The sequence below is a fragment of the Epinephelus moara genome, chromosome 14 (genome assembly GCF_006386435.1).
Source record: "Epinephelus moara isolate mb chromosome 14, YSFRI_EMoa_1.0, whole genome shotgun sequence".
Lineage (NCBI taxonomy): Eukaryota > Metazoa > Chordata > Actinopteri > Perciformes > Serranidae > Epinephelus > Epinephelus moara.
This window is the reverse complement of record NC_065519.1, coordinates 21926168-21951927: the sequence shown is the minus strand read 5'-3', so window position 1 is coordinate 21951927 and position 25760 is coordinate 21926168. Positions and strand designations below refer to the sequence as shown.

General features: G+C 41.1%; 1 protein-coding gene across 2 annotated transcripts; it reads left to right on the top strand.

Moving 5' to 3' along the window:
• The first annotated feature begins 1991 nt into the window (after positions 1-1991).
• Positions 1992-25476, top strand: slc35f4 (solute carrier family 35 member F4). Of its 2 annotated transcripts, none has more exons than XM_050061849.1 (7): positions 1992-2322; positions 20287-20587; positions 22278-22497; positions 22608-22733; positions 22830-23022; positions 24115-24204; positions 24759-25476. In XM_050061849.1, exons 1-7 carry the CDS (start codon positions 2094-2096, stop codon positions 24998-25000), a joined length of 1401 nt encoding a protein of 466 aa, XP_049917806.1. In that variant the 5' UTR covers positions 1992-2093; the 3' UTR covers positions 25001-25476. The 2 variants fall into 2 exon arrangements, with proteins under 2 accessions (XP_049917806.1, XP_049917807.1); XM_050061850.1 differs by lacking the exon at positions 1992-2322 and adding an exon at positions 13835-14346.
• The last annotated feature ends 284 nt before the right edge of the window (positions 25477-25760 follow it).

Sequence of the window (25760 nt, the reverse complement as noted above, 5' to 3'; positions counted from 1 at the left end):
AACAGGAAAAGTGATGAAAATAACACTTGTGGCTCACATTCAAGTGTAGAGGGGAGTCAATAGCTGTGAACCAGTGTGCGAGACAAATCTGTGCCACATTTGTTTCTCAAAAGCACATACATATTTTATTGTGAACAGCAAATGGAAACATCACCGAGGGGTTGAAAAGGAGAGGCATTAGTCCACAAATATCTGAGACCAGAAAGAAGCAGTGAATGGATGCTGAAAATAGTGTCTTAAAAATACATTCTTGTTGGATATTTTTGTGTGGTGTTAAATGAGGAAATTTATTCAATTGTATTGAAGCTTCTGTCTTAAAAACGACTGTAGAGGTGCACAGTTATTTTAGACTGATTAACCTCCAGTGATTTATTTTGAGAAAAACCTGAGAGCAAACATTTTTTTTAGATCAATAAAACTAACTTCAAAATGAATGAAGCCCCAGATATAACAGGAATATCACAGTCATGCCAAAAGTCATTAACTTCAGCTGTGAGCATGGATGGATTACTGAACAGGCCTTCTGGGCAGAGGCCCAGGGTCCAAAAGTGTCAGCGGGGTCCCTGGGCTTCACATGCAAAATGTTACTCAAACTGACCAGGAAGAGACACAAAATGACCTTTAAAGAGACAAAGAGGATTAGCAACAGACACAAAACAACCACAAGGAGACACAATGACTAACAAGAGACAGAAAATGACCAACAAAAGACAAAATTACCTCAAAGAGACACAAAATGATTACAGACTGACTCAAAACAACCACAAGGAGACACAAAATGACCAAAAAAGACAAAATAACCTCAAAGAGACAAAAAAAAATTAAAAAAAGTCACAAAATAATCTCAAAGAGACAAAAAAAATTACAAATAGACACAAAATAATCTCAAAAAGACAAAGGAATTACCAGAACACACAAAACCACCACAAGGAGACACAAAATTGACAAATAAGACACAAAATTACTTCAAAGAGACACAAAATGACATCAAGGAGACACAAAACAACCACAAGGTGACACAAAATGACTAACAAGAGACATGAAGTGACAGATAAAAGACAAAATTACATTAAAGAGACACAAAATTACTTCAAATAGACACACCATGACCAACAAAAGACACAAAATGACCAGAAAGACATAAAAAGACTTAAAGGAGACACAAAATGGCCTCAAAGAGACACAAAATGACTACAAAGAGATGCAATGGATTACTAATAAACACAAAACAATCACATGGAGACACATGACTAATGAGAGACACAATTGACCAGAAAGACATAAAAAGACTTCAAAGAGACACAAAATAATTTCCAGCAGACACAAAACAGCCACAGTGAGACGCTAAATGACTACAAAGAGACACAAAACCACATAAAGATGCATAACAACTACAAAGAGATGCAAAACCACCACAAAGTCTGTGTGTCTTGCTCCTATGTAGGAGAGGTGGTGGCGCTTCTTGCATATCTATGCCCAGGGGCCCATTGTCTCATAATCCACCCATGGCTGTAAGCATACAGGAATAACACAGTGATACCAAAGGCCGCTTTGACGTCAGCTGTGAGTGTACAGGAATAATTCAGGAATATTATGGCGGTACCACTGCCACCACCAAATATTAAAAATACCACTTATCTGTCTTAATAAACACAGAGGAGTATCACAATATAGAGTATTACAGAGACATTATAGGAGAATCAAATCACCACAAGTCATTATTAAAACCACAGATGCTTTATTTCACTGAGTATTTTTATGATGCCAAATGCCATAAAGATTTCTGTTTTGGGGAACTTGTTATGAAGGCTGTAATGACTGCTGGCTCCTCTGATCAACGCTGCTGACTACAGCCAAGTTTTTCCTCCTCTCCTAATTGAGTTCAAAGCATGTGATAGTAGTGACACGCCCCCTAGTGTTTGATATCTGCCAGGCTCCTGGAGTGTGATAACCTTGCTCTGCGTCCGGGAGCATCACTGAAGGAATGTGGATTTGGATGTGCTCCTCTTGTTGCTAATTGTTGATGCAGCCCCGCAGGGTCTCTCGCATGGTGAGCAGGGCTCTCTTCTGATCTCTGTCCGCTCGGACCTACAATGATACGCACTGAGAGTGTTTTGGAGATTGGGGACCAGCCTTGCATCCGGCTGGAGCCCCTGATGAACACGCACTTGCCGGGCAAGGCGACGCCGACCGGTGGCAGCTGCGCCGTCTTCATGGACGGCAGCTCCAAAGTGACACCCAACGGGCTGCACGACATAGAGGACCGGATCCTGAGGATCACCGGCTACTACGGCTACAACCCCGGATACTCCAGTCACAGAAGTGAGTGCAAAGAAAACAAAGTATGCTGATGGCATCGTCAGTGCATGCGACAATATCACGCCTTTCTTTGCCAGGTGTGAGCTCGTGTGAATTAAAGAAACCACAATTTTATGAGGATGTTTTGTTAGAAATAAATATCAAGGGAACTGAAACTATCACAGGAAACAAAAATGCAGTGTGTGCAAGAGGTGTGTGGAGGAAGAACCTACGCACGCATCCTTTTATCTTGCAAATCAGTTTTCATTTTAATTAGGTTATTACAAAATCCACTATTGCATACTCAGCTAATTGGGATTTAATTACGGCTATTAGGGAGCAGCTTGATGTCAGTCACTGCCACTATGAGCTGGAGGCTGGTCCATCCATCTCTGAGGCACAACATCAGGGAGAGAGAGAGAGATACAAAACAAATCAAACACTATCAGGCTGTGCAAAGTGTCATGCACAAATTACACTGGCATTTCAATTTCAGAGTCAATTGTTTAAACTGTAGCCTCATGTTGTCCACGTCAAACACTCATGTTGGCGAACTCAGCAAACAATGTCTTACATGACATATTGAATTCCAATTGTTTAATTTAAACAATCAATTTCCCAGATGACAAACACAGCAGCTCTTCCTGTGATGCATGTGAATATCGCCCTGACGTGCTTGAGATATTGCAGCTCCTCAATACTTTAAGCTTCTCTATAATTTCCATTTGTCAACGTGGCTTTGATTGGTAGAGCAGTGCTCTGGGTTTTGCTGACGCAAAGACAATGGCTGGGATTGGAGAAGGGAGCTGATGGTGCACTTTGTTCAGGGATGATCTGTAAAATCTTGCCCCCCAGTTCTGTTGAAGTATTGCCGGTGCCAGTGGGATTATAACAAGGGGAAGAGAACAAACATTGCAATGCTCTGCGCACAGCTAATCAGTGGTTTTACAAATGGCTTTATGGTAATGAAGCAGGGCTATGGAGCAGGATTTCACAAGGTTTGCATTGAAGTCACAAGTTCTCACCTTGCTTTATTGGCCTATTCATTGTACTGCGTCAACATGTTTTAAGGTAGGGATGAATTGGTGCATTTCTTAAATACATCCCCAAAAATGTAAGTGGTCATCTATCTGTGAGCTTCTTGAGTTTCAGATGCTGGATTGGACTTGTCACGTAAGCTCTCTAACATCTCCCTCTGGCTGTTACGTAAAAGCCTCACTACAAATTCATGACTTAGAGATACACGTCTGGAAGAGAGAGATACTCCCAATGTTATGACGTTCCTGCTCAGATCAACTGCTGAACCCTGGTATACTCTGTGACACATCACTCTGACAAACTTGTTTCAAGTCTGAAAGGGAAAGTGAGTACGCAGATAGGGCCTCATTCGATCAGTTTCAGCTGAGGCTCATGTGGATGAGCAGAGAGCACCTCAGTGGTTTTTTAGATAGAGGCTGAGGAGAGGGAAATGAGCCTGTCTCTCATTAGCTGCCTCCTGTTTATCAGGGGTGTCAGTTGCAGTAGATTAACCACGAATGCAATCACACACTTTCATTTGAGAATATATCTGCTGGTCCAGATTAATCCATCAGAGGAACACCTTAATGAGGCACCCAAAACTTTAAATTGAAAACAGATTGAACAACTTTAACAGTTCAAGGGCTTCTGAAACAATGACAATAATGCATAACTAATACAAGATTATTGGCTGTGGTACTGAAAATGATAATTAAGCTAATTAAGACTTCTAATGTTGTTTTGTATGTGTACACTTATGCAACAGACTTTAGAAGCCCGAATTCATTGGGATTCAATGATTAGTTTTAAAAGTTTAAATGACCCAAATATTTGCTCAGTGTATTGATACGTGAACGACAAGATCCACTATGTGAATGTCAACATATGCTATCATCATGGGCTAATATCATACATAGGTGTAGTTCTCAGGGGGACACAGGGGACACATCTCCCAGAATATTAACCACAGGGGTCGGCAACCTTTACTAAAAAGAGTCATTTTTGACCCCCCAAAAAATCCCTCTGGAGCTGCAAAACATATTTGTATAAATATCACAAGGTGGCTTCTTCACAGTTGGCTATTTATGGTTATTTGGAATTTTAACCTTGTAGAGATCGCAGAGAAAGCAAATGAAGCTGTTCACAGACTATTCAATTCTATGTTTTCCTCTGAGACTGAAACTTTTTTAGATATGGAATCCATAGCTAGCCTAGCTGCCTAGCTAGGGAGACTCAAGACTAGGCACTGCAATCGAGGTTTGGCAAAATCTGGAGGAAAAAGGCGTCAGGCCATAGATGTATGATGCACACTGTAGTTGACGATTTTTAAAAAAAAAATGGTTCGTAGGTGCAGAATTTCTTTTGGCCTACAACAATGATTCATGAAATTTAAAATGATTATTAAAATTATTTGGATGTTTTTTTGTTGTTTGTTTTTGTCAAAGCCACAGGAAGTTACTGAAGAAGGGCCATAGAGCGGCAGGTTGTCTACCCCTGATTTAGTGCATGTGCATTTGTTATCAGTATATGATGGCAAACTGAATACTTTTTGGTGATTTGGACTGTTGGTCCAACAAAACAAGACTTGTGAACTGAACACAAAACTAAATAAACGGTGCATTAACTGATAATGAAGATAATCCTTAGTTGCAGCTTTTGTTCCTAGTATATAGGCAATGGCGCCCCCAAGGAAAATAGTTTGAGGTCAACATTGCTGCCTTTAGGAGGCTGTGGGGCGCTCATTTATTAAACTAGCCCAAAGGTAGTGGTATCTTGTGAAACTAGATAGCCTAAGGTATCCATTGGCACTAACCTTGTTGGCATTGCTTGTCGGTCAGGGGGTAAATAATGTTACAAACTTAGGCTAAATTTTGGCAAGGGAACACCTGACATTACCATTTGCAAAGGGGTCCCTTGAGTTCTCACCTTAAGATGTCTGACTGAAAATGGGTTCCGTGGGCATCCACTAGTCTAACCTAAACTGGTGAAGGCTTGTTCCCTAAATGTTTTGTCCCTTACAATCAACATACTCCTTAAAATGAAAGGAAAAGGACAACCAGCCTATTTAAAGAACAATGAATCACCTAACATGTGTATACAGACACATGACAAATTAAAACAGAATTGCTGTGGAACTCAAAATGTTAACTTTGCCAGTATTAGTCTGCGTATCAGATACGTACTTATATTGACTGTAAAATAAGAAACTGAATACTAAACTTTCATATAGACATAGGTTTCAACAAGACAATATACGCAGCTGTTTATAGGCTACAGAAACAGCATGATCAAATTCTTGTATTCAGTTATGGCTTTATGTTTTGGTGTGCCACCCCAAGATTTCAGTGGCCCCTTCTGGCCCCCCTATGGAAAAAATCTGGAATATAGGCCTCCATTTGTCCCATCTCATAGCCTCCTGTATATTGAAGCAGACAAAGATGAAAGATAAGGTGTCATCTTGTGTAATTTCAGGTATCAGGAGCAGGTGTGCATTGTAATAGCATCCACACTGAGGCCTATAAAAGCCAGTGTATTTGCGGGCGGAGAGGTTATTTGATTTGAGAGACGTTCCCCATTTCTCTGATGAAATATGCCATCTGTAGCCCCGTGTTTCTCCGTCTATCCATCAACTGATTTTTATGCATGCCGGAGTCGACAGAAGATATTCCTCAGGGCAGCATACTGGTCACCATTTTTCCTGCTTGCACAGCTCTTAAACATGCTGTTGCTGGTGCTGTCACTGCGAAGTAGACTGGTTATGTGCACCCCCGTCTTCCTCTGAAATTCTTTTCATCGTTCTTAGAAACAAGGATGTGAAAAGTCACTTTTGTTTGATGCTGCTTGCTGCCTGAAAGCGTCACATTTGTTTGCTTTGTTTACTCATTTGTAAACCTCAAGTCGAGAATCACACGTCCCTCAATGTGCTGAGTGTCGTTTTCCATGAGGGGTAAGACAAAGGAGCACGTAAACAGAACAGTGGGCTCATCCTGCAGAGCCTATGGGGTAATGATATATTTAGTAAGATTCTTGTGCCAGTTTATTATTGCCACTTGCCATCTGCGTTGAATTAGAAAATGCCTCTGAGGGGGATTGTGGACTACATTTGGTGACAGGCAGTACGGTCGTGATACAATGCCATATGGGCTGTGATATGAAAGATATGAAAGCAAGAAGGTAAACGTCATTATGAACAAGTCTAAACAAGCAAAGTGTGGTATTTCTTATGGTGCCACTGTATGCACATGATATCACGACAACCAACATTTACTCAAGAGAGAAGTTAACATAAAATTGACTTTAAATCAGAAAAAGAAAAGACAGCATATTCCTACAACACCCACTTAACTCCTGTTGGAGCAAACAACAATAGTGTGTGCAGTAAATGCTTCCTCAGCGTCTCCTGGAAAACTATTACAATAATTTGCTGTGTATCTTGCTTTGAGTAGGTAATTTAGAAAAGAGCAAGCCTGTAGTGCTGGCACGCACCCCGCTGGGTAAATAGGTAAGGTGCAGGAGAAATGACAGGTACTTGTAGTGGCACTGCAGCTCAGCACTGTGCCTGTGTTGTTCACAGCCGGCATCACAGCTAGACGGCATCACACAGGCACTCAGAGGAAAAAATTTGATGGAGGGGTGTGAAAAGCAGACATTTATCACAATGGGGCGTGCTGTTGTGTGCACTTCATTCTGCAGAGAAAGTCCGAAGAGATACAGAAAGAAAAATAGCCATGCTTTTGGATCCATTAATTCACCTTTGCAATTTTTAAACTATTTATATCCATGTGTTAACAGCAGGTGAATTCACTGTCTTCCTCAAACATTGCCTTAAACATTCTGTATGTGCATGCACTTATTTTGGACCGTCCCATTCCCATGCCTGCTCACTCAGTGCTATTTATAACTAGCCTAGCGTCGAATGGGATATGAGCTTTGCCTGAACGACTCCTGGAGTGCTGTTAGTTTCACATGCTCCTGGGAATGAGCAAAAACCCAAGTAATGGGTGCAATGTTTCTCCACAGGAGTTACGGAACTGCTGACCTGTACTCATGATACAGTGCAATCGTTCATATGTTGGAGTACTGTATGTCAGGACTTCATATTTTTAGCTGGACCCAGCAATCCACTTCATAGTTGAGAGTTTTCTTTTTCTGTGAGCAATTTTCTGTAATCCAAATGTAATATTACATAATAGAAAGGCACAATACGTGAAAGGTTTGTCATGGCTTTTCCCTGATGCTGAGTACACAAACAGTCTTGTCAGCAGCCTAACACTGCCCTCTTGTGGTCTATAAATTGAACAACAACAACAATAAAAAGTGACCTTAAAAAATCAAAATGTCAGTGCTTAGTCTAATTACTAAAATCAGCATAAATAGATCAATGTAGGCTACTTTGAATCACAGGTCATTGTGTCTGCAAAAAACAAAATGATCCTTAGATTAAAAAAAATGCATTTAATGTACTGCATACCTTGTAATTTTTGCTGTTAGGCTATGTTGAGAGGTTACTTCACCCAAAGCAGTGAAAAACATATATAACCACTCCACTCCACTGGGATCTAGCCATTCAGATAATGTTTTTGCAGCTGCTTTGAGATGTGTGTGAGATTTCTGATGCTACCCCAAATCAACAGAGGTAATTGAATAATTGAATAAAAAGTGACATTTGAATAACTCAATAACAACGTGGGCAACTGCACTGGGGCCCCCACAAGCCCCAAATTAAGCTGACTAATTGCAGATTTGTTGAAAAGTTTGTACAGTATAAACAAAGACAGGTCCTGCATTATTACCTTATCATGTGGAGAGTACTGGTTGGTATTGGGGCAAATAATGAGGCTGCCCTTTACAGTGTAGTCTGCTGTGTACTTAATGGTAACTTGGAGGTGACTGTGTACATGCACAAATACATAATAGGGGCCCAACAGCAAATTACTGGGGCCAGCCAAAATATTTTGACATAAAGTAGGCTACTAGACCATATGACCAATAGCTCAGTGGCCTGAGTACAGGTCAGCAGTTCTGTAACACCTATATGGACAAATATTGCATCCATTACTTGGAATGGATGGTGTTTGTGCCCTGGGGACCCCTAACAGACTAATCCAGCCATGTGCTTTCCAATAATATTCCTGCCACTGCACACACCTCACTGTGAACAGATTTTATTAGGTGTTTCTAGAAGAAATAGGACCTATGAATAAATGGTCTACAGTGATGTCTGTGAATTAACAAACACTGATTGAAAGAGACTTCACTGCATGTTTTAGTGATATAAAAGAATACTTCACTCCCCAAATGATCATTTGTATTTCAATGATTCATTAAGTTGACTTTCCCGCATGCCTCCATGTTGAATGAAGAATCCAAAAATGGAGAAAATGTGATTGAGTTGTTGTGTGACTTCGGTGTTTTACAGGGTTAGTTTAGATACAGCAAAGTCACACAACAGCACAAACCAAATAATCAATCAGGGCAGCAGCAGCTCCCATATTCACTGAGGTAAAATCACAGCTTTTGTCAATAGACTGTGGCTGTGATGAGAGTGTAGATAAGTTTTACTTCCAGTTCAGGTCCCTGTTGGAAAGGGATGTCTGTTTGGGAAGTATACTGAGCATCCAATCGGATAAATGAGACTTGGATTATGCTGCACTAGTTGTGTGAGAATATGTTAATAGATGTTTTAATATAGTTTTGCTATTTTTAAATTTGGAGCTCTTATACTTCAGTTAATCAAGAATTTTCTCCATTCCAACTCTTCAGATTCAGACAACTTTATTTATCCCACCTGGGGCAATTTGTTTAAACAGTTTACCTTGCACACATACTGTCACATACAGTAACATGTAGACACATATATAGATGAGTAATTAAATAAAAACAGAAATAAAAAAATATGTCAAGAAGTTCAGTGGAACAAAGGAAGCTATAAATAACAAAAAAATAATAGACTGATTATTAATAAAATAGATTAAAAAAAAACAGTTACCGATAAAGCAGACAACGCCCTGATGGCAACAGAGACAATTTGCCTGCAAGAGCATGTCCAGCAAAAGTTATGGTAGTTGTGGCTTTCTGAAGGATTTGTTCGTACTGTACATAGTCATGTGTCACTCCATTAATCTTAGAGCAGATTTCAACAATGCTATTTGGACTATCTCTGTCTCACAATGTGAGGCTGTGAAACTAGCCAATAAATAAAGAACACAGGATGCTCTCAATAAAAGACTGATAAAAACAGCAGAGGATGACGGGACTGACAGGAAAGGAATTTTGTTTATGGAGAAGGTAAATTCTCTGTTGCCCTCCCTTCAAAATATCTGCAGTGTTTACATCAAATTTAAGATGTTCATCAAAAAAGGTACCTAAATATTTGTAAGGGGGTAACCCATTCCACAGTTTCATTGTGAACTGATACACAAATTGTCAGTATTTTTAAGAGCCACAAAAAACATTCCATTCACTTCCACTGGTGGTAGTTAAAAGTTCAGCAGCTGATGTATTAAAACCTCACCACATCAAACTATATGCATATTAAGAGACCACTAACACTAAGTGACACCCGGCTGATTTGACTGAAGCATGGTGTGAGCGAATAGTCTCATTGAGGAACATCTGTCCTCATGTCCCTGCCTACGCACCTGTAACGCAACCCATCACATTCACCACTAGGTGTCCTCATCTTTTAATGTTACAGCTACTCTGAGTTGAGTTGATGATAGGAGGTCCAGTGAGAGCAAACTAACAGTCAGGACTTGATTCATGGTCTGTCCAGTCTCCACTACAGCTAGAATAAACTGCAGATAACATTCATGCATCTGTCTCTCGTCTCTCATCCTCCTCCTTCGCTCCTGGTCGTCACTGAGATATGATGGGGAAAAGAGAGGGGCTAAAGACAAAGGAGCGCTCATCATAAACTGAGGAACATCGGTTAATCTAAATGACAAAAGAGCATGAATTGGGCAAGTGCGTCAGTACACATGAGGCCCACTGTTGCTATGGAGGTAAAGAGAGAGGATGTAGTATTTTGTGCTTTGATCTGTGATGCAACAGTATCAGTGATATCAGTTTTCTGTTTATGGGTCATGATGTTTGGTTACTGTTAAAACTGTTTAAGAGAGATATTAATTCAAGTTCATGGTCAGTAGTTTGTAGCGCTGTTGAATTCTAGTGTTTCTCTTAATCTGATAGCGATTAGCATCCTGGGCTCTGCTGACTGGGTGGTTTTTCTGTCCCCTCCCTGTCTAGCTGTTGGCTCCACTCATCAGCAGGGCTATTTTTAAGTTTAACCCTCCTTGTCTCAGGGGATCCATACCCCCCCAGCTCATCCCCTGCTTACACCTGATCAAAACATTCGTTTCAGCCAACATTTTAATCAAGCCTCATTCTCACGACATCATTTAATGCATTAGTGTTGTGCTCATTCTGTCACACTCACTGGCCATGGGAAATAAGTGTGCTTGCACTGTGGCATTTTCCTAAGAATGAAAACAGTGTCGCCTGTTTTCAAAGCGCCTCCTCAATATTGAATTCTGCGTTCAAACAAATATATTACCAGGGTGTTACTGGAATGTGGTCCTGTATTTTTTTTTGTATTGTCACAAACAGCCACATAATAACTGTGCTGTCTCTCAGAGCCTGAGGAATGCACAGAGAAGTGCTCTGATCTGCTATGCTCTCTATGAAAGTGCCAGAAATTTGGCTGATGAGCAGTGGAGAGAGAGCGGCAGGACGGGAGGGGCTTGGAGTGATACTGATGTAATGAGCAAACATGACTGTAAAATATAACACTCATTTAGTGTTCTTAACAAACCAACATAGACACTGCAGTCACTATATTACATGTTTACTTTGAGGGTTTTCTCTATCTCAGGTCATAGTGCGACTGTTCGTGGCCTGGCTAGTATAGATTTTACTTGTGAGAGGGTAAGCATAGCATCAGCTATATTAAGATCATGTTTCAGACTGCATGGCCTCATGTGTCTGACTGCATACACTAGACAATGATATGTTGTTGATGTAAAGGCCCAAGCAATATTTAGGTCCATTAAATCTTCAGGCAGAGAAACCACAGCTGGAGATAGAATGGCCGGAGGGCTTTCCTTGAGATGGAAACTCCTGACCACAGTCCCGAGGGTGACTCACACGGTCCAGACTGACCCTCTACACCTTCTGCTGATGCGAGGGTTTCCCTCTACTGTGCAACAGTAATGCAATTTTTTATTAGCGTAATATCATCACACTGTAAATATTTAATGTCAAAAACACTCTTTTAACAGTAAACGTCCTGCGCTGACATTTTTACTCAAATAAAAGTGAAGAAGCACCAGTCAAAAGTGCTTACACATGGGTTTAAGTGATGGAGCACGGCATTTGTCCGGGCAGAGCACCGAAGTTGCGCCTGCATTAGCTGAGTTGCATCAGTTGTTTTCTTCATGCTTCACAATCATTGGCTCAATCACGACTGTGTGGCTATCAGCTAACCGGTAACACCCAGTCATACTAATGCAGGGGTACAATGCCTCCAACAAGACGTGCCACTTCTCACGATTACTTTGCCGATACGCTCATCCCAACACTGTTTGCTGTTCAACCACCACAACAAACTATTTTTTAGTATTGTTGATTTGACTAGGATTATGTGTCATGTGTGTTTATTAAGAGGGGATTAGTTCTCCCAGCAGGACACTGGTCACTGCTCAGATTCTTAAAGAGCTCCCTCATAAAGCAGAATGTCTGGGGAAATATATTAACACTGCAGGCCTACCTGAACCTCAGTGAGTTCAGCTTGTCTCCACCAGTGTCAGTTCACTGTCCACAAGCAACATTACATGTCAAAGTGCCATTTCATAGTGAGCAGTACTCTAATGTGGGTGATCCAGATGCTACTCAGTCTAACTACTATTCAAGTTCAGGTTCTTTATTCCTATCAAATGCTCCACAATTACACAGAAGCAGTCCTTGGCAATGAATTTCTAAGGCCGCAGGCTCCCACCAACACACTCGTTAAAGAAAGAGAAAAAGTTGCCAAGTGCTGTTGGTTAGTTTTAAGCCCTAGAAATACATCATATATATTTCAAGCGCGGTGGAGCTTCTGCATGACCAGTCTTTTTACTCCCTGCCATCAGATTTGGTGAGAGAAACACTGTAGTACAACATTTTCCTCTAAAACGTAGTAGAGTAACGCTGTAAAGTCTTACAGAGCGAAAACAGGTCATCTCAAATTTAACTTAAGAGCAGTATTTGAGTAAATGCTGCTTTCTGCTGCTGTGGAGAAGGCAAACACGCAGGTGCAGAAAGTGCTGATATGTCCAGTGGAGAAGAGAAATATGATCAGACTGGGAGGACTGACTAACAGAGATAGCATCTACCTGTTTATTGTAGTTACTATGATAAACAGTTAAATCTTCCATACACTAGCAATAAGCCTGTAACATCAAACATCCATTGCTCCCATTATAAACAAATATAGATCATATTTTTACTGCACAAATCATAAGTCAATGTCACTTTAAATCCTGCATGCTGTATTACATTATATGAACATGAACACATGCACGTACTGTACATAATCATCCAGTCCATGTATATATCTACTCACCCACAATTGTATATAGACAAAATTGGTATTTATGTATACTTAAATAATATGTATATAAACACATTTTCTTTCACATAATAGTCCTGTTTATATAATATCTTTATTCGCCCAGCTTTGATGGCCTTGTTTCTAGCTGTTATGTCTATTTATGTGTTAGTACATTGAGAGCAATGCAATTCCTTGTATGTGTACACATACTTAGCCAATGAAAGTGATTCTGTTTCTGAGGAGAGGCAATCATAATGCCAGTAACAGATAACTAGAGAGACTAAGATCTGTGGGACCTATATTCTTGATTTAAAGTTGCAAACACAAGTAGTATTTGTTTAAGAGTAAATTTGAGTTTGCCGTCTGCTTGATACCGTCTTTGGAAGATGTAAATATCATGTGGGTAGCATGTCATAGTAGTGATGTGTAGATGTGTAATAGTGGTGTGAGTACCATGTGGGCAGACACCCCCTTATCGCTCCTCTAAATACTAAAGAGCAGGAGGATTACTCCAGTGGATGACAGATTTTACATGTATGGGACAGTCATGTCTTATGATAGTTACTGATGCAGTGGTAAAAGCAACAGGAGTGAGCTCTACTTATAACCTGACTCTCAAGGAGCAGTGAAGAGCAGGAGATGTGCCAAGAAGAGAGAGAGTCATTGAAAGATGGGGGACAAGAGTATATAGAGAGAGACAGGGATGGAAGGAGTGAGAGCCAGGTCAGGTAGAGAGGGGACGGGAGGGAGGAAAGGAGGGGGCAGCAGCTAACGCAGCATAATTAGCCTGGGCTGCTTGGTTACCTTCCAAACAAAGCTGCTGATTTGTGGAGCAACAGAAGAGGAGGGGAAAAAGCGAGTGAGATGGAGAGAAAAGACGAGGGGGAGGATAGAAAGAGATGAGGGGAGTGATTGCGCCATGCCACACACACTTGAAGCTCAGTCTCCCTTGGAGACAGTGGCAGCGCTGGATCACGGCATGACAGTGCAACAGTAGAGTCTCCACTTCAGTGCACTTCCACTGAGCTATCTCCACTGAGCTGTGTCACTATCCAGACAGACAGAGAGAGACAGAGAGAACGAGAGAGCACCAGTAACAGTGAGAGCGCCGGGCTGGAGAGGAACGGAGAGTCAGGACTGGAGTGCAGGGGAGACGACAGAAGAGTTTGACAGAGATCCGGGAGGAGGGGGGCAATCAAGAGCGTGAAGAAGAAGCGGAGGAGTCAGGAGTCTGAGGATGCACGGAGCTAACAGGAGGAGCTGCTGAGCGTGCAGCAGCAGCAGCCCGGGCACACTTACACACTCACACACATATACATACACACACCTCCCAGGGAAGGACAGTGTGTTGTGCCCCCAGTGGAGGATGAAGAAGCACTCAGCCCGAGTGGCTCCTCTCAGCTCGTACAGCACTCAGGTCCTGACCTGCCCCATCTCTGAAGGTAAACTGAAAGGATCAGAGAGGCCTTGGACGCTATTTAAACTAAACTTTGTATACTTTGTGTGTATATGTTAGCAGTTAGCGAGTTATTATCAACATTAGCTCGGAGGCTGCTTAAAGTACTTTTTGACAGCTTTTACAGTTGACAACATATTGTTTCCCATAAGATATCATATGCTCTGAAGTGTTAAGTGTACAGGTATTTAAATGTAATACAAATAGTGTTATGTGGATGTAGTTAACTTAAGTCAGTGCTGTGCTACATTTACTTTGAAAGCATGATAGCAGAAATTTATATCAAAAGACCAGCTACTGGCTCAAACTGTTTCCACCTGGACTTTGTGACCTCTGGATGGTGTAAAGAACACATTTGTTTCATTTCGGTTCCCTGCTGGCAGAGTTGAGAGGCTAATGTGTTGACAGGAAGTGTAGTTGTAGCTGCGGCATGTTTTTGGCTGCCCAGCACTGATGTAAAATAAAACCAAACGGGCCCCAAGTCAGCTGCTTTCACATCTGTTCACCTGTCGTCATCTAACTGAGCACCTCTCTTCAGCATCCTCATCGCTAAAAAGCTTTGACCCTTACCTAAATCCCTCCACCTTTTACTTTTGTAACAGAGATTACAGTGATACCGCTGTCATCATAACCATCTTCAGACCTGACTTAGATTAAACACTTAATGCTGTTTGACCTGTAGTGAGCCGGCCTGATGCTGCAGACCTCACTGTGAGCTTTGTATTGAATTCAGCAGGGGTCCGTCCATCAACGTCACTGGCATGCAGTGTCAGTGACGGGGATAAAACACAGAATGGATTGAAATGTGAGGTTTGAGGAGCACACTGCGTCACACAGAGCGGATAAGCTCTGTTAATGGGTGCCAGCAGTGAGTGATCCTATGCAGCACTGTGATTTCTGTAATGAAATGGCATGATGTTGACACTTTCAACTTTTTGTAGCCATAGTGGGCCAGTCAACCATGTTTGAATTTTTTATATTTTTTTTTTTAAGTCTGGAGCGTTAAGTCTAGTATTGATTAGCATTTTAGCCCACTTATAGCTTAAAAAGTATAGATTCTTGTTTGAAAGATGTGGGATTGAGCTTGTCTCAACTTCACGTTCATCTCATACTAATGGCAGATATTTTTATGTGTTTGTAGAGAGTTGATATTTTAACATTTAGACATTTTATAATACTTAATGTGATGCTTAACTACAAAAAGGATGCTGTTCTTTTTCTGAATCATCTTTATATAAAAGAAAGTGGGCTCATAATTATGCTCAAATTGTTTCTAACAGCTGGTGCTCAGTTAATAAGTCTAAGTACTTTAAGACTGCGACACTTCAATTAGAGCCAAACAAGTACACTTACTCTGAGTTGACTTAAATTAACCCCAAACAGGAGTTTTTCTACTTAAATGAAGTATTTACCGCAGTACTGTGCTGACAGTCTGTCAGGTATTATTGTTTCCTTTGCAACTTTTTAGCATCAATGTTAGTCAGCAATAACTCTGTCTGTTATGAGAATACAATGTTGGCCAGCAGAGCTGCTTTTATGAGGCAGGGGAATAGTAGAGTTATAATATTACTGCATCTTGGCACTAGATCAGCCTGTAGTGGCTTTTACCTCAGGACAGAAGAGCCCGTATCCAACACTAAAAGCTTTAGGTTTTGTCGGTGCTTTGAAACACGAACCATCTTGCTCCGTGGAGCAGGAGAAGGAAACATAAAGAAGAAAAAAAAGGAATAAAAGAGCTGCTTCTCTTTTGCAGAAATACCAGATCTCAGTTTTTCCAGCTAGCAACCACCAGGCTCATTAGGTTGATTAAGAATCCTTGCTGTGACAGAATGTAATTAGACCAAATCCCTCGATGAGCCTGTAGAAAAGAAAACAGTATCGCTGTTGAGCATTTTGCTCTCACCAAATGCTGTAGATCTGCTCCCAGGTGGGATATACTGTAAGGTGAACCGTTTTATGTGAGAGTTTTCTGCGGTGATGGTTGCAGGCTGTAATGAAGTGAACGAAAAAAGAACAGAGTCTGGCCCAGTTGTCGGTGCGAGTCATCGTTAATTTAACACTTTCTTGATGCTTAAGGTTTTCGTTGTAACTTGTAGTTTAAAGGTTTCTATGGTCTCTTGCTTCAAACATGGTGCTGTGAGTGGAAACTTTTAGACAGGCTCAAGGCCAGTGCTGCACTGGCGCTGCGACTCATTACATTTAAGTACCGTACCTTGTACAGTTTTGAGGTGCTTGTACTGAACTTGAGTATTTCCAATTTATGCTACTTGATACCACTCAAATACATTTCATTTTATACTTTTACTCCACACATATTTATCTGACAGACAGTTACTGTTTACTTTTAGATTAAGATTTTACAAACAAATTAACATAAGATAAGGCTATAGATACAAATTTCCCTTCTAAATGCCTTACATGGATTTATTTAAATAACCTTTCGAGACTCAAAGAGGAAGAATTTTCTAAAATTTCACAAAAAAAAAATATATTAGAGAAAAGTCCAATATATGAATACAAATTTGTGTAACTTTTTTTTTTCCTCCCTCCACCCATATTAATAATTTGCCCCTTAGATTTATCTTGTGACCCTTTGGAGGCAGCCCAACCCCAATATTGGACTAAACTCAGCCCAGATGCCAGAATAAATGTTGGCATTGTAGGTTTATGCAAACCAAACCTAAATTTGTACTTTTTATATGATAGATTTTTACATTTCATGTGAGGAAATATGTTGAAACTTTACATTTCTTTACGTTTCATTTTTCAGTTTTAAAAACAAATTTGTTAGGGTTAGGAAAACATTATACCTTGGCTGCTATCTTGCCCAGGTCTCACGCCATCACCTTCACCTCCTCCTTAGCTCAACACGTAATCTGAATGAAGTCACTTCAGAAATGCTGATATGATGCGTCTGAAACTTTCAAATGTAAAATACTTGTGGTTTGCAGAAACGTATATTGCCAACATTTTATTCTGGTGACTGCTAAACTGCATCAACTGTATACAACTTTGTAGGCCTATATAAAATAGTCAAAACAAGCTCAAACATGAGCGCTTACAACATCGATACATCAGTGTAAACAGATTGTTCATTCTCACTGTTGAGGCAGTGAGAATGGACTTTTATAGTTTAAAATATTATGATGTATCAGTCAGTGGGACCAATTTTCTGTAGCAGGAGTACTTTTACTTGTGATACTTTAAGTACATTCAGCTGTTAATACTTTTACTTAATTAGGATATTAAATTCAGGACTTTTACTTGCCATTTTTTACATTGTGGTGTTGGTTCTTTTCTTAAGTTAAGGATCTGACTACTTCCTCCAGCGCTGCACTGATGTGACTCTAATCTGTGACTTTATATTCACCATTGTTTCTCAGATATGACAGTTACAGCCGTGTCTTATCGTTAATACTCTTACCAGGTGCCAGCGATGATCTCATGCATTCATTAAGCTTATAAAGTAAGTTTGGCTAGACTGTTGAGTTCTTCTCTGAACAAAAGAAGTGGCTGCAGAAAAGACACTTTAGAGTACAAAGTGGCATCTCAGCACTCTGAATTACTTAACACAGAAAAAAATGAATCTGCTTTGTTGAAGAGTTTGTGCTCCACACTGGGTTATGGGCTTCTTTTGGATGAAAGAAAAAAACAATTTCCTCACAGGTACAATCCACTTTCATTAGACCTGTCAGTGACACTGCTTGTACTCCCATTGCTTGACTTCCTGCTGAGGTCTCATTGCTGATAACAAACAAAAGATTATCAAATGCAATAATGAGCATCCCTGAGATGCCCTGCGACTGTAGAGGGGAGATACTTCCAATACTTCCAGTGCTTGCTGCAGCCATGGTAGAAATGGCAGAGCTTCACGTGCTGAGCTAGCAAAGAGAGCACAGGCAGCAAACATCCACATGTCATCTCTTATTCCTGCCCTGGTGTAAATTGATCACGCTGTCGAAAGTTAAAGAACGGATCTGAGCTCTCTCTCTCTCTCCGGAAATGCTCACACTCACTGCACTTCACAAATTATACAGCACAGTTAGGGTCCACTCAGTCCCGCAGTCCATTAAGGCACTGGGCCAGATCAACCATGCGTCACTGGCTTAAGATTAAAAACAAGTACCCTCTTTCTATATATAGCCTAGTTCTGTAGTTTTAATGTATAATTTTTCTGCTGATAATACCTTACTCTTTCCCAGTTACTCCATAAAGTTGTCATGTTCCAGTATATCACAAAGGCAACATTTCCATAGCCTAGTAAGACTGTACCAGCAGTCCAAACAGTGGCTGCCAAGGTTGACATGACTTTCTTGTGGAATGTCATGTGGTTAGGTTTACTCTTGCTTTCTGGGCGTCGGGTTTCTGTGCACACCTGACTACAACGGGTGTACAGTACGTGCTGCATCATGAGGCGGCAAAGCTATTTATGACATGCACAGCCACAATGCTAACCCAACACATTTTCAACAAAGCCTTGCCTTGTGCATCAGCGCCTTTACAGCAAGAGATGCAAACTGTGGTAGTGACCACGGAGGGCAATTGATCAATAAATGCTTATGTGCTGGACCCAGGCCAGAGAGACAAGCTACACCCTGTATATACAGTGATACAATGCATTAAGAATATGCAAAGTGTGGCTAATATAAATGATCTGTGAACAAGGCTTGTGCACAGCAGTGCAAGTAGGGCTATGAGCTAAAGGCTAAGGTAGGTATGCTAACATGGTCGCAGTGGCAATGCTTAAATGCTTGTCAGGCAAGTTATTGTTTATCATGCTCACCATCTTAGTTTAGCATGTTAGCGTGTTAACATTTGCTGATTAGCACAAAACACATAGGCTGCATTGCCAGTCTCATACTTTTTCCTTTTGCTTTTAGTGGCTATACTGTAGCTGCCCTTAAACAGTGTGCACACATTAGGAACGTACTACTTCATCATAACATTGCCCTAAACTTTGACCCTCTTGCTCATAATATGAGGATATGGATATATTATATCCATTACCTCGGAGATAAAACAAAATGCCATTCGCAGAGCTCGCCAGAGATCTTACATATTTTATTCACAACAGCAAAATTGTACATGCATTTCTCTATCATTGTTGTTTTCTTTTTTGCTTTTGGTAATCTTAATAATTATTTTGTTCACTTAAACCATTGATATTACTATTATTACTAATCGACTGGTCATCTAATTCTCTGTCATCTGTCATTGTGGCTTCTGACAGCTGGCAATGAGCTGTCAGTGACTGCGGTTCAGTTGAGTTGATGTGTTGGATACGGGCTTGATGCTGGCTTTTACACTGCAAAATGTGACCTGATGTAGTAGAACATCCTGGTATTTTTGGCACACTGCATTTGACATACTATGTATTGGGACATACTGAATCTTTTTCTGGCATACTAAATAGTATGGTGGTACGGTATTGGAATGCACAGATAGTCCAGCTCGTGCTGTTATCATTAGTTGTTCAGGTATTTGGTCAAAACCCAAAGTATTGGACAAATTGAAATTTTGATCTAATGATGGCACTAAACAAAACAAATATGAACCTCAAGGTGGTACTACAGAAAAAGCCGGATGATTCCCCAAATTTATCCTCTCGACTCCATGGATATTTACCAGATTTTATGGTAATCCATCAAAAAGTTTAACTAAAAGCCATTAGTACCAACCTGATGAGGGGGACCACATAGGGATTTATCCTCTGGAGACCCTGAGTGTTTGTACAAAATGTCATGGCAGTCCATCCAGTAGTTGTTAAGATATTACTGTGTAAACAGAAGTACAATTTTAGAGCCAAATAGCTTCATAGCTGGGGCTCTCTGTTCTTATTTGCCTTTGAAGAGGAAGTAGAGCCCACAAGTAGAGACGCTGCAAGTCATTTTCTGTAATTATCTTTTCTCCTGTTGTCTCCCATCAGGAGAGGATGGTTCAGAGTCTCATGCAGAGACACCGGGCAGCGAGACCAGTGGAGAGAGCCGGTCCTATCAGACATGTACCAACACAGCTCTGAAGGTGCTGGGTGGTCTGCTGCTGGTGCTGTGTGTCTCCTCCTCCTGGGTGGGCACCACTCAGGTGGTTAAGCTGACCTTCCAGTCGTTTTCCTGCCCCTTCTTCATCTCCTGGTTCAGCAGCAACTGGAACATCCTCTTCTTCCCCATCTACTACTCCGGACTTGTGGTCACCACACGGGAGAAGCAGACTCCCATACAGAAATTCAGGTAAACTGCTGACAAAGTTATCTGAATTCAAATAAAGACGATTGTATACTTACTTAACAAATGCACAATCTGCCAAATTGGATTACTGAGAACATTTTACAGTAAGCTTTTGCATTATGTGTGCTTGCCACTGTTACTGCTCTGTAAAAAACTCATAGCAGACAGACAGAGGATTTACAGATGTATCAGTGAGATCCATCACCAAAATAAAGAGATAGTCATCTGGCAGTTGTTGTTAGTTATGGTTGTTGAAGAAATTTCAGAGCTGATGACTTAATAGCTGAAGAAGACCTCAGGAGATTTCCATGGATCACGCAAAGTATTTAATGAAGACTTGATTGAGGGGAATCACAGCTCACCATACAGAGTGCAACACTGTGTATGCAGTCCAGAGATTCTGACGGTGTCCTTGCCCAGTCCTTGCATTTAACTCAAACAGTATTCCCTTGCAAGTAATTCCATGTTCCTAAATAAGATTATTCTGTCCTGATCTATGGCGATGTGAAGTTTCTATTGGTTACTAACTTTAAACAACAAGCACACTCATCTGGCTCGCTCTAAATCACCTTGACTGTCTAACAAAATACACATATCTAAAAAGAGACTTCTCTGTTAAGCCCTGAGCATAGGGCAATCTCCCTTCCCCTTAACCTTTGGAGCTATGGCATTGAAGCCCCTGGGCATCCTTATCTGCGCTGCCATACTCCCTCCGCCACAACTGGGAGACGATAGATGGAGAGCCTTCATAACAAAGGTCAAGTAGCCTGACCTCTAGGCCTTTTTTAGGCCTTCTGCTGACCCGACTGTTACCTTAAGCATAACTATCATCCATTTCCTTTACTGACCGAGGCTAAAGGCTGTAACACAACAAATTTCCTTCACAATGGTGACAACACATTGTGAAGGGCCATAAAGTGTATCACACTCAGTAGTTGAGAAGTCCCTTTTGTCCTGTTCTTACACCTATTTTCCTCACTAAAATGAAAATAACTAGTCATCTAGTTAGTTAGTCCACTGTTTTAACAATCACCAACTCTGGTTTGGTCGAAATAAACACTTAATTCACCAGGTAGGTGTGAAAAAAATGCTGATCTGCACGCTGTTCATCCCCTTGGTCTCTCAATGCCTCTCAGTGGCTCTCACTCGTTCTTCAGAGCCAGCTACAGTTTCAGCTTACATGTTTCAACAAACACACAATAAATGGCAATAAAAGAAACAGTTACAGTAATATTTCAAAAGTAATGAAGCGCTCATTTGAAAACGTATTACTTCACTGCCCACAAGTTGGTTTGTTTAAACTGAATTTTATATGAAAGTTAGCCCACTACAACAGTTGCAGTGGCAAAAGTACCCATATTGTGGTTGTGCTCTGACCATCCTGCTATGTTGATGTGAATGGAAATTTCCGTTCTACTCTCATTCTAATACAAAAGTAAACCAAGTACCTGTTTTCCATAAAAGTTCCACTAGTGCCCCCCAAGAGGCCTTTCTGCTCTTTACACTCATTTGGAGCAAATTTCTAACCAGCTGACTGTCTATGGGGAACAAGGCAACCAAGCAACCAATATTTCCATCCTCAAAGTTTGTGCCTCTTGATAACAAGGCTAAAAGCCTAACAGATTACAATGCACTGCCAATAGGGAAAAAACAGGATGATATCACTTCCTCTGTGATTTGTTCTTTCAAACAGGGAGTGCAGCAAGCTCTTTGGGGAGGATGGGATGACGCTCAAGCTTTTTGTAAAGAGAACAGCACCCTTCTCAATCCTGTGGACACTGACCAACTACCTGTACCTCATGGCCTTGAAGAAACTGACCGCCACTGATGTCTCTGCCCTCTACTGCTGCCACAAGGCCTTCGTCTTTCTCTTGTCCTGGATTGTTCTCAAGGACCGTTTCATGGGTGTTCGGGTCTGTATGAAAACATGAATGATGATAATAATAATAATAATCTCAGGAGCCGTTTTTCTTACTTCTGAGGAGTTCTAATGCCTCTGATTGCTCTGAATCTCTACCTACAGATTGTGGCAGCCATCATGGCCATCACAGGTATTGTCATGATGGCCTATGCTGATGGTTTCCATGGTGATTCCTTTGTGGGTGTGGCACTGGCTGTGGGTTCGGCCTCCACATCAGCTCTCTACAAGGTCAGACCACATTGCAGTTTGAACAACTTGTGTTACGTGACTTTAAATACTTGTACAGTCCTGCTGTAAATTATCAGCTGTGTCCTCACCATCCAGGTGCTGTTCAAGATGTTCCTCGGCAGTGCTAACCTTGGAGAAGTGGCTCACTTCCTCTCAACAATGGGCTTCTTCAATCTCATCTTCATCTCCTGTGTGCCCCTCATCCTGTACTTCACCAAGGTGGAGCACTGGGGCTCACTGTCCTCGCTGCCCTGGGGATACCTGTGTGGAATGGCAGGACTGTGGCTGGGTGAGAGTGCACGCACATCCCTGAGAGAAGAGTGGAGATCATGGTTTCACCCATGTATTTCAATGAATATGCATATTCAGGACACTAGTTAGCCAGTTAGCACATGAACAACATAACTCCATCTTGTAAAACAAATGATATTTACTGTGCATTAACAAATGATAACATAAACAAAAGAACATTTTCTGCTAGCTCAATGGCTAAAACCATAACCTTACCTGATATAACAAATTTGTTTCAATCTCACAACAACTTGACTTGGCCTTTTGTTTACTTTCCTCACTTCCATTTCTCTTCTTGTGCACTGAACTGTCTCTTACACTGATTTTACATGCTGAACTGGCTGAAAGCAAGCTGATGAGGGCCAGCTAGTGCCCAATGATGTGGGACACACTGCAAAAACTAGGGCGGCAGATGCTCACGCAGCCGTTGCTAACTGACTGCTGACTGACAATTGGGTGTGTCAGGGCCCTAACAAATATGTGAAATTAGTTTTTTTCCTTCATAAAATATCTGTAAAGATAATTTCTATATATTAAAACACATATTAACTTGCGAGCAGTCCTCTTTTTCACAACCTTTGCTGGCAGTTGCTACATCATTTTTGGTGATTTACTGCCACAGACTAACAACAGGATGTAAAACACACCAGCTGCATGCCTGTGTATCCTACTAAAAACATGGCTCCATGTTAGTACTGCTGGTCAAGAAACTCCACAAGGTACCCTGTGGCTTTGGATGTAAAATGTCAAAAAAATTATAGAGACCCTTAAGTCACAAAAAGTGATTATCAATCAACTTTCGGGACTTTAGGGGCTCTGTAGAAAACAGTGAAAAATACCAGACAATTTCCCAGAGCCTCAGTTGACATATTTAAATAGCTTGTTTTGACTTTTCAGTTTACAATCTTGGAAGACAGACAGAAAAGCAAATTTTCACATTTAAAAAGCAAGTGACTATTTGGTATTTTTCCAAAAAAGGAACTAAGGGATTATCAAAATTGTTGCTAAATAATTTTTTCTCCATGGACTGATTAATTAATCAACTTGTCGTTTCAGTTCTAATTAATTTGTACTTTGATGCCTTTCACAGTGTTCAACATCTTGGTCCATGTTGGTGTGGTGCTGACGTACCCCATTCTCATCTCAATAGGGACACTGCTCAGTGTGCCGGGCAATGCAGGTAGGTTTTATTAATGTGGCTCAAGTATTACCTCTAATTTACTGATCATTATTTCTTGATAATGGAAATTAATATGATTGTGAGAGTAAATGGCCCCACATACTGTGGGTTTTTGTTGAGAGGTCAGCACTTAGGGCCACTGTAGCAAACAGATTACACAGCAAGTCTGCCTCTCTCGTCCTGGAAACCCAATCATCAATGTGCCTCAACAGACCCTGCAACTATTCTCTCGCTGAGGGAGGATCAGGTTGCTAAGGCGACACTAAATGCCTGCAGACGAGTTTTCTTTAACCACGATGGACTGTATGAAGGTCAGTGGGTTACGGCAACTCGTCCCAGGGCTCCAGACCGCAAAGACACAGAGGATAAAGTGGATAGCTTGTGCTGATTATAAGCCGCATTTGCCACACTCATCCCCTCCAGCCGCAGTGTCCTGTGGTTTATCTTACTTTATGTAATTAATCTCAATTTGTTTTTGTTTCTCCCCCACCCTCCTTCCTTGTCCTGCTCTTCGGCTCCCTCTTTTGTTCCTGTCTTTCTTTCACCTGCTGTAGCCGTAGATGTTTTGAAACATGAGGTGATCTTCAGTGTGGTGCGTCTGGCAGCCACCTGCATCATCTGCCTGGGCTTCCTGCTCCTGCTGCTGCCAGAAGAGTGGGACTCAGTCACGCTGCGTTTCCTGGCCACCATCGCAGACAAGAAGTCAGAGGAACACGGCGAAGAGCTCACAGAGTCCAGCGTCCACACTCGAAGCCGCAGTCGAGCAAACGGCACTGTCTCCATTCCCTTGGCGTGACATGGCTGAGTTCTGCTAGTCTTGAAGCACTGTCTGCTCGTGTTCCTCCACGGCCCGCCCAGGAGGTGTGGCGGGATGTTCGGTCCACATGGACTCTCTATCAGGAAGACAGAAAGTATTGTCTTGAACTTCACTCTGGTGATGCACCTCTGTCTCCATAACTTCACTACAGGAGGAGAAAAGGAGGACATTCATGGATTTTGCTAACTGAAAGGGTGGAAAGTGTTATTTACTTTCTTGAAATACTCGCCACGCTCAGTCCTGTTCCTCGCACGCACCCAAACCAAGAGCTGACTGGCCTCCCCTGACCTGCTCTGCGGACTGTATTCTGTGAATATAAATATTGGCAGGGCCACTTTGGCTCAATCTTATATGTATTTATGATATTTATTTAGAGCTGTATCAATAAGAGTGTTATTTTAAGTCTTATTGAATAGTATTAAATGAAAGAATGGCAATTATACTATGCGTAATGTACAGGCTCTTTTGGTTTTATAATAAAAGACTTAAAACTCACATTTATAGCAGTGTATTACTTGTTTAAAGATATACTTCACCCACAAAGTGACCATGTGAAGATCTACTAGTCATGCTCCATTTCACTGAACTTGTGATTCGCATGTCTCCACAGAAAATGGCAACATATTGATTTGTTGATTGATTGTGGACAAATTTAACAACAGCAAAACTATACAAAACCTTCATTTACAAATTCTAAAACATATTCTCATCCCAACTCATCAAATACTGCCACTTTGTC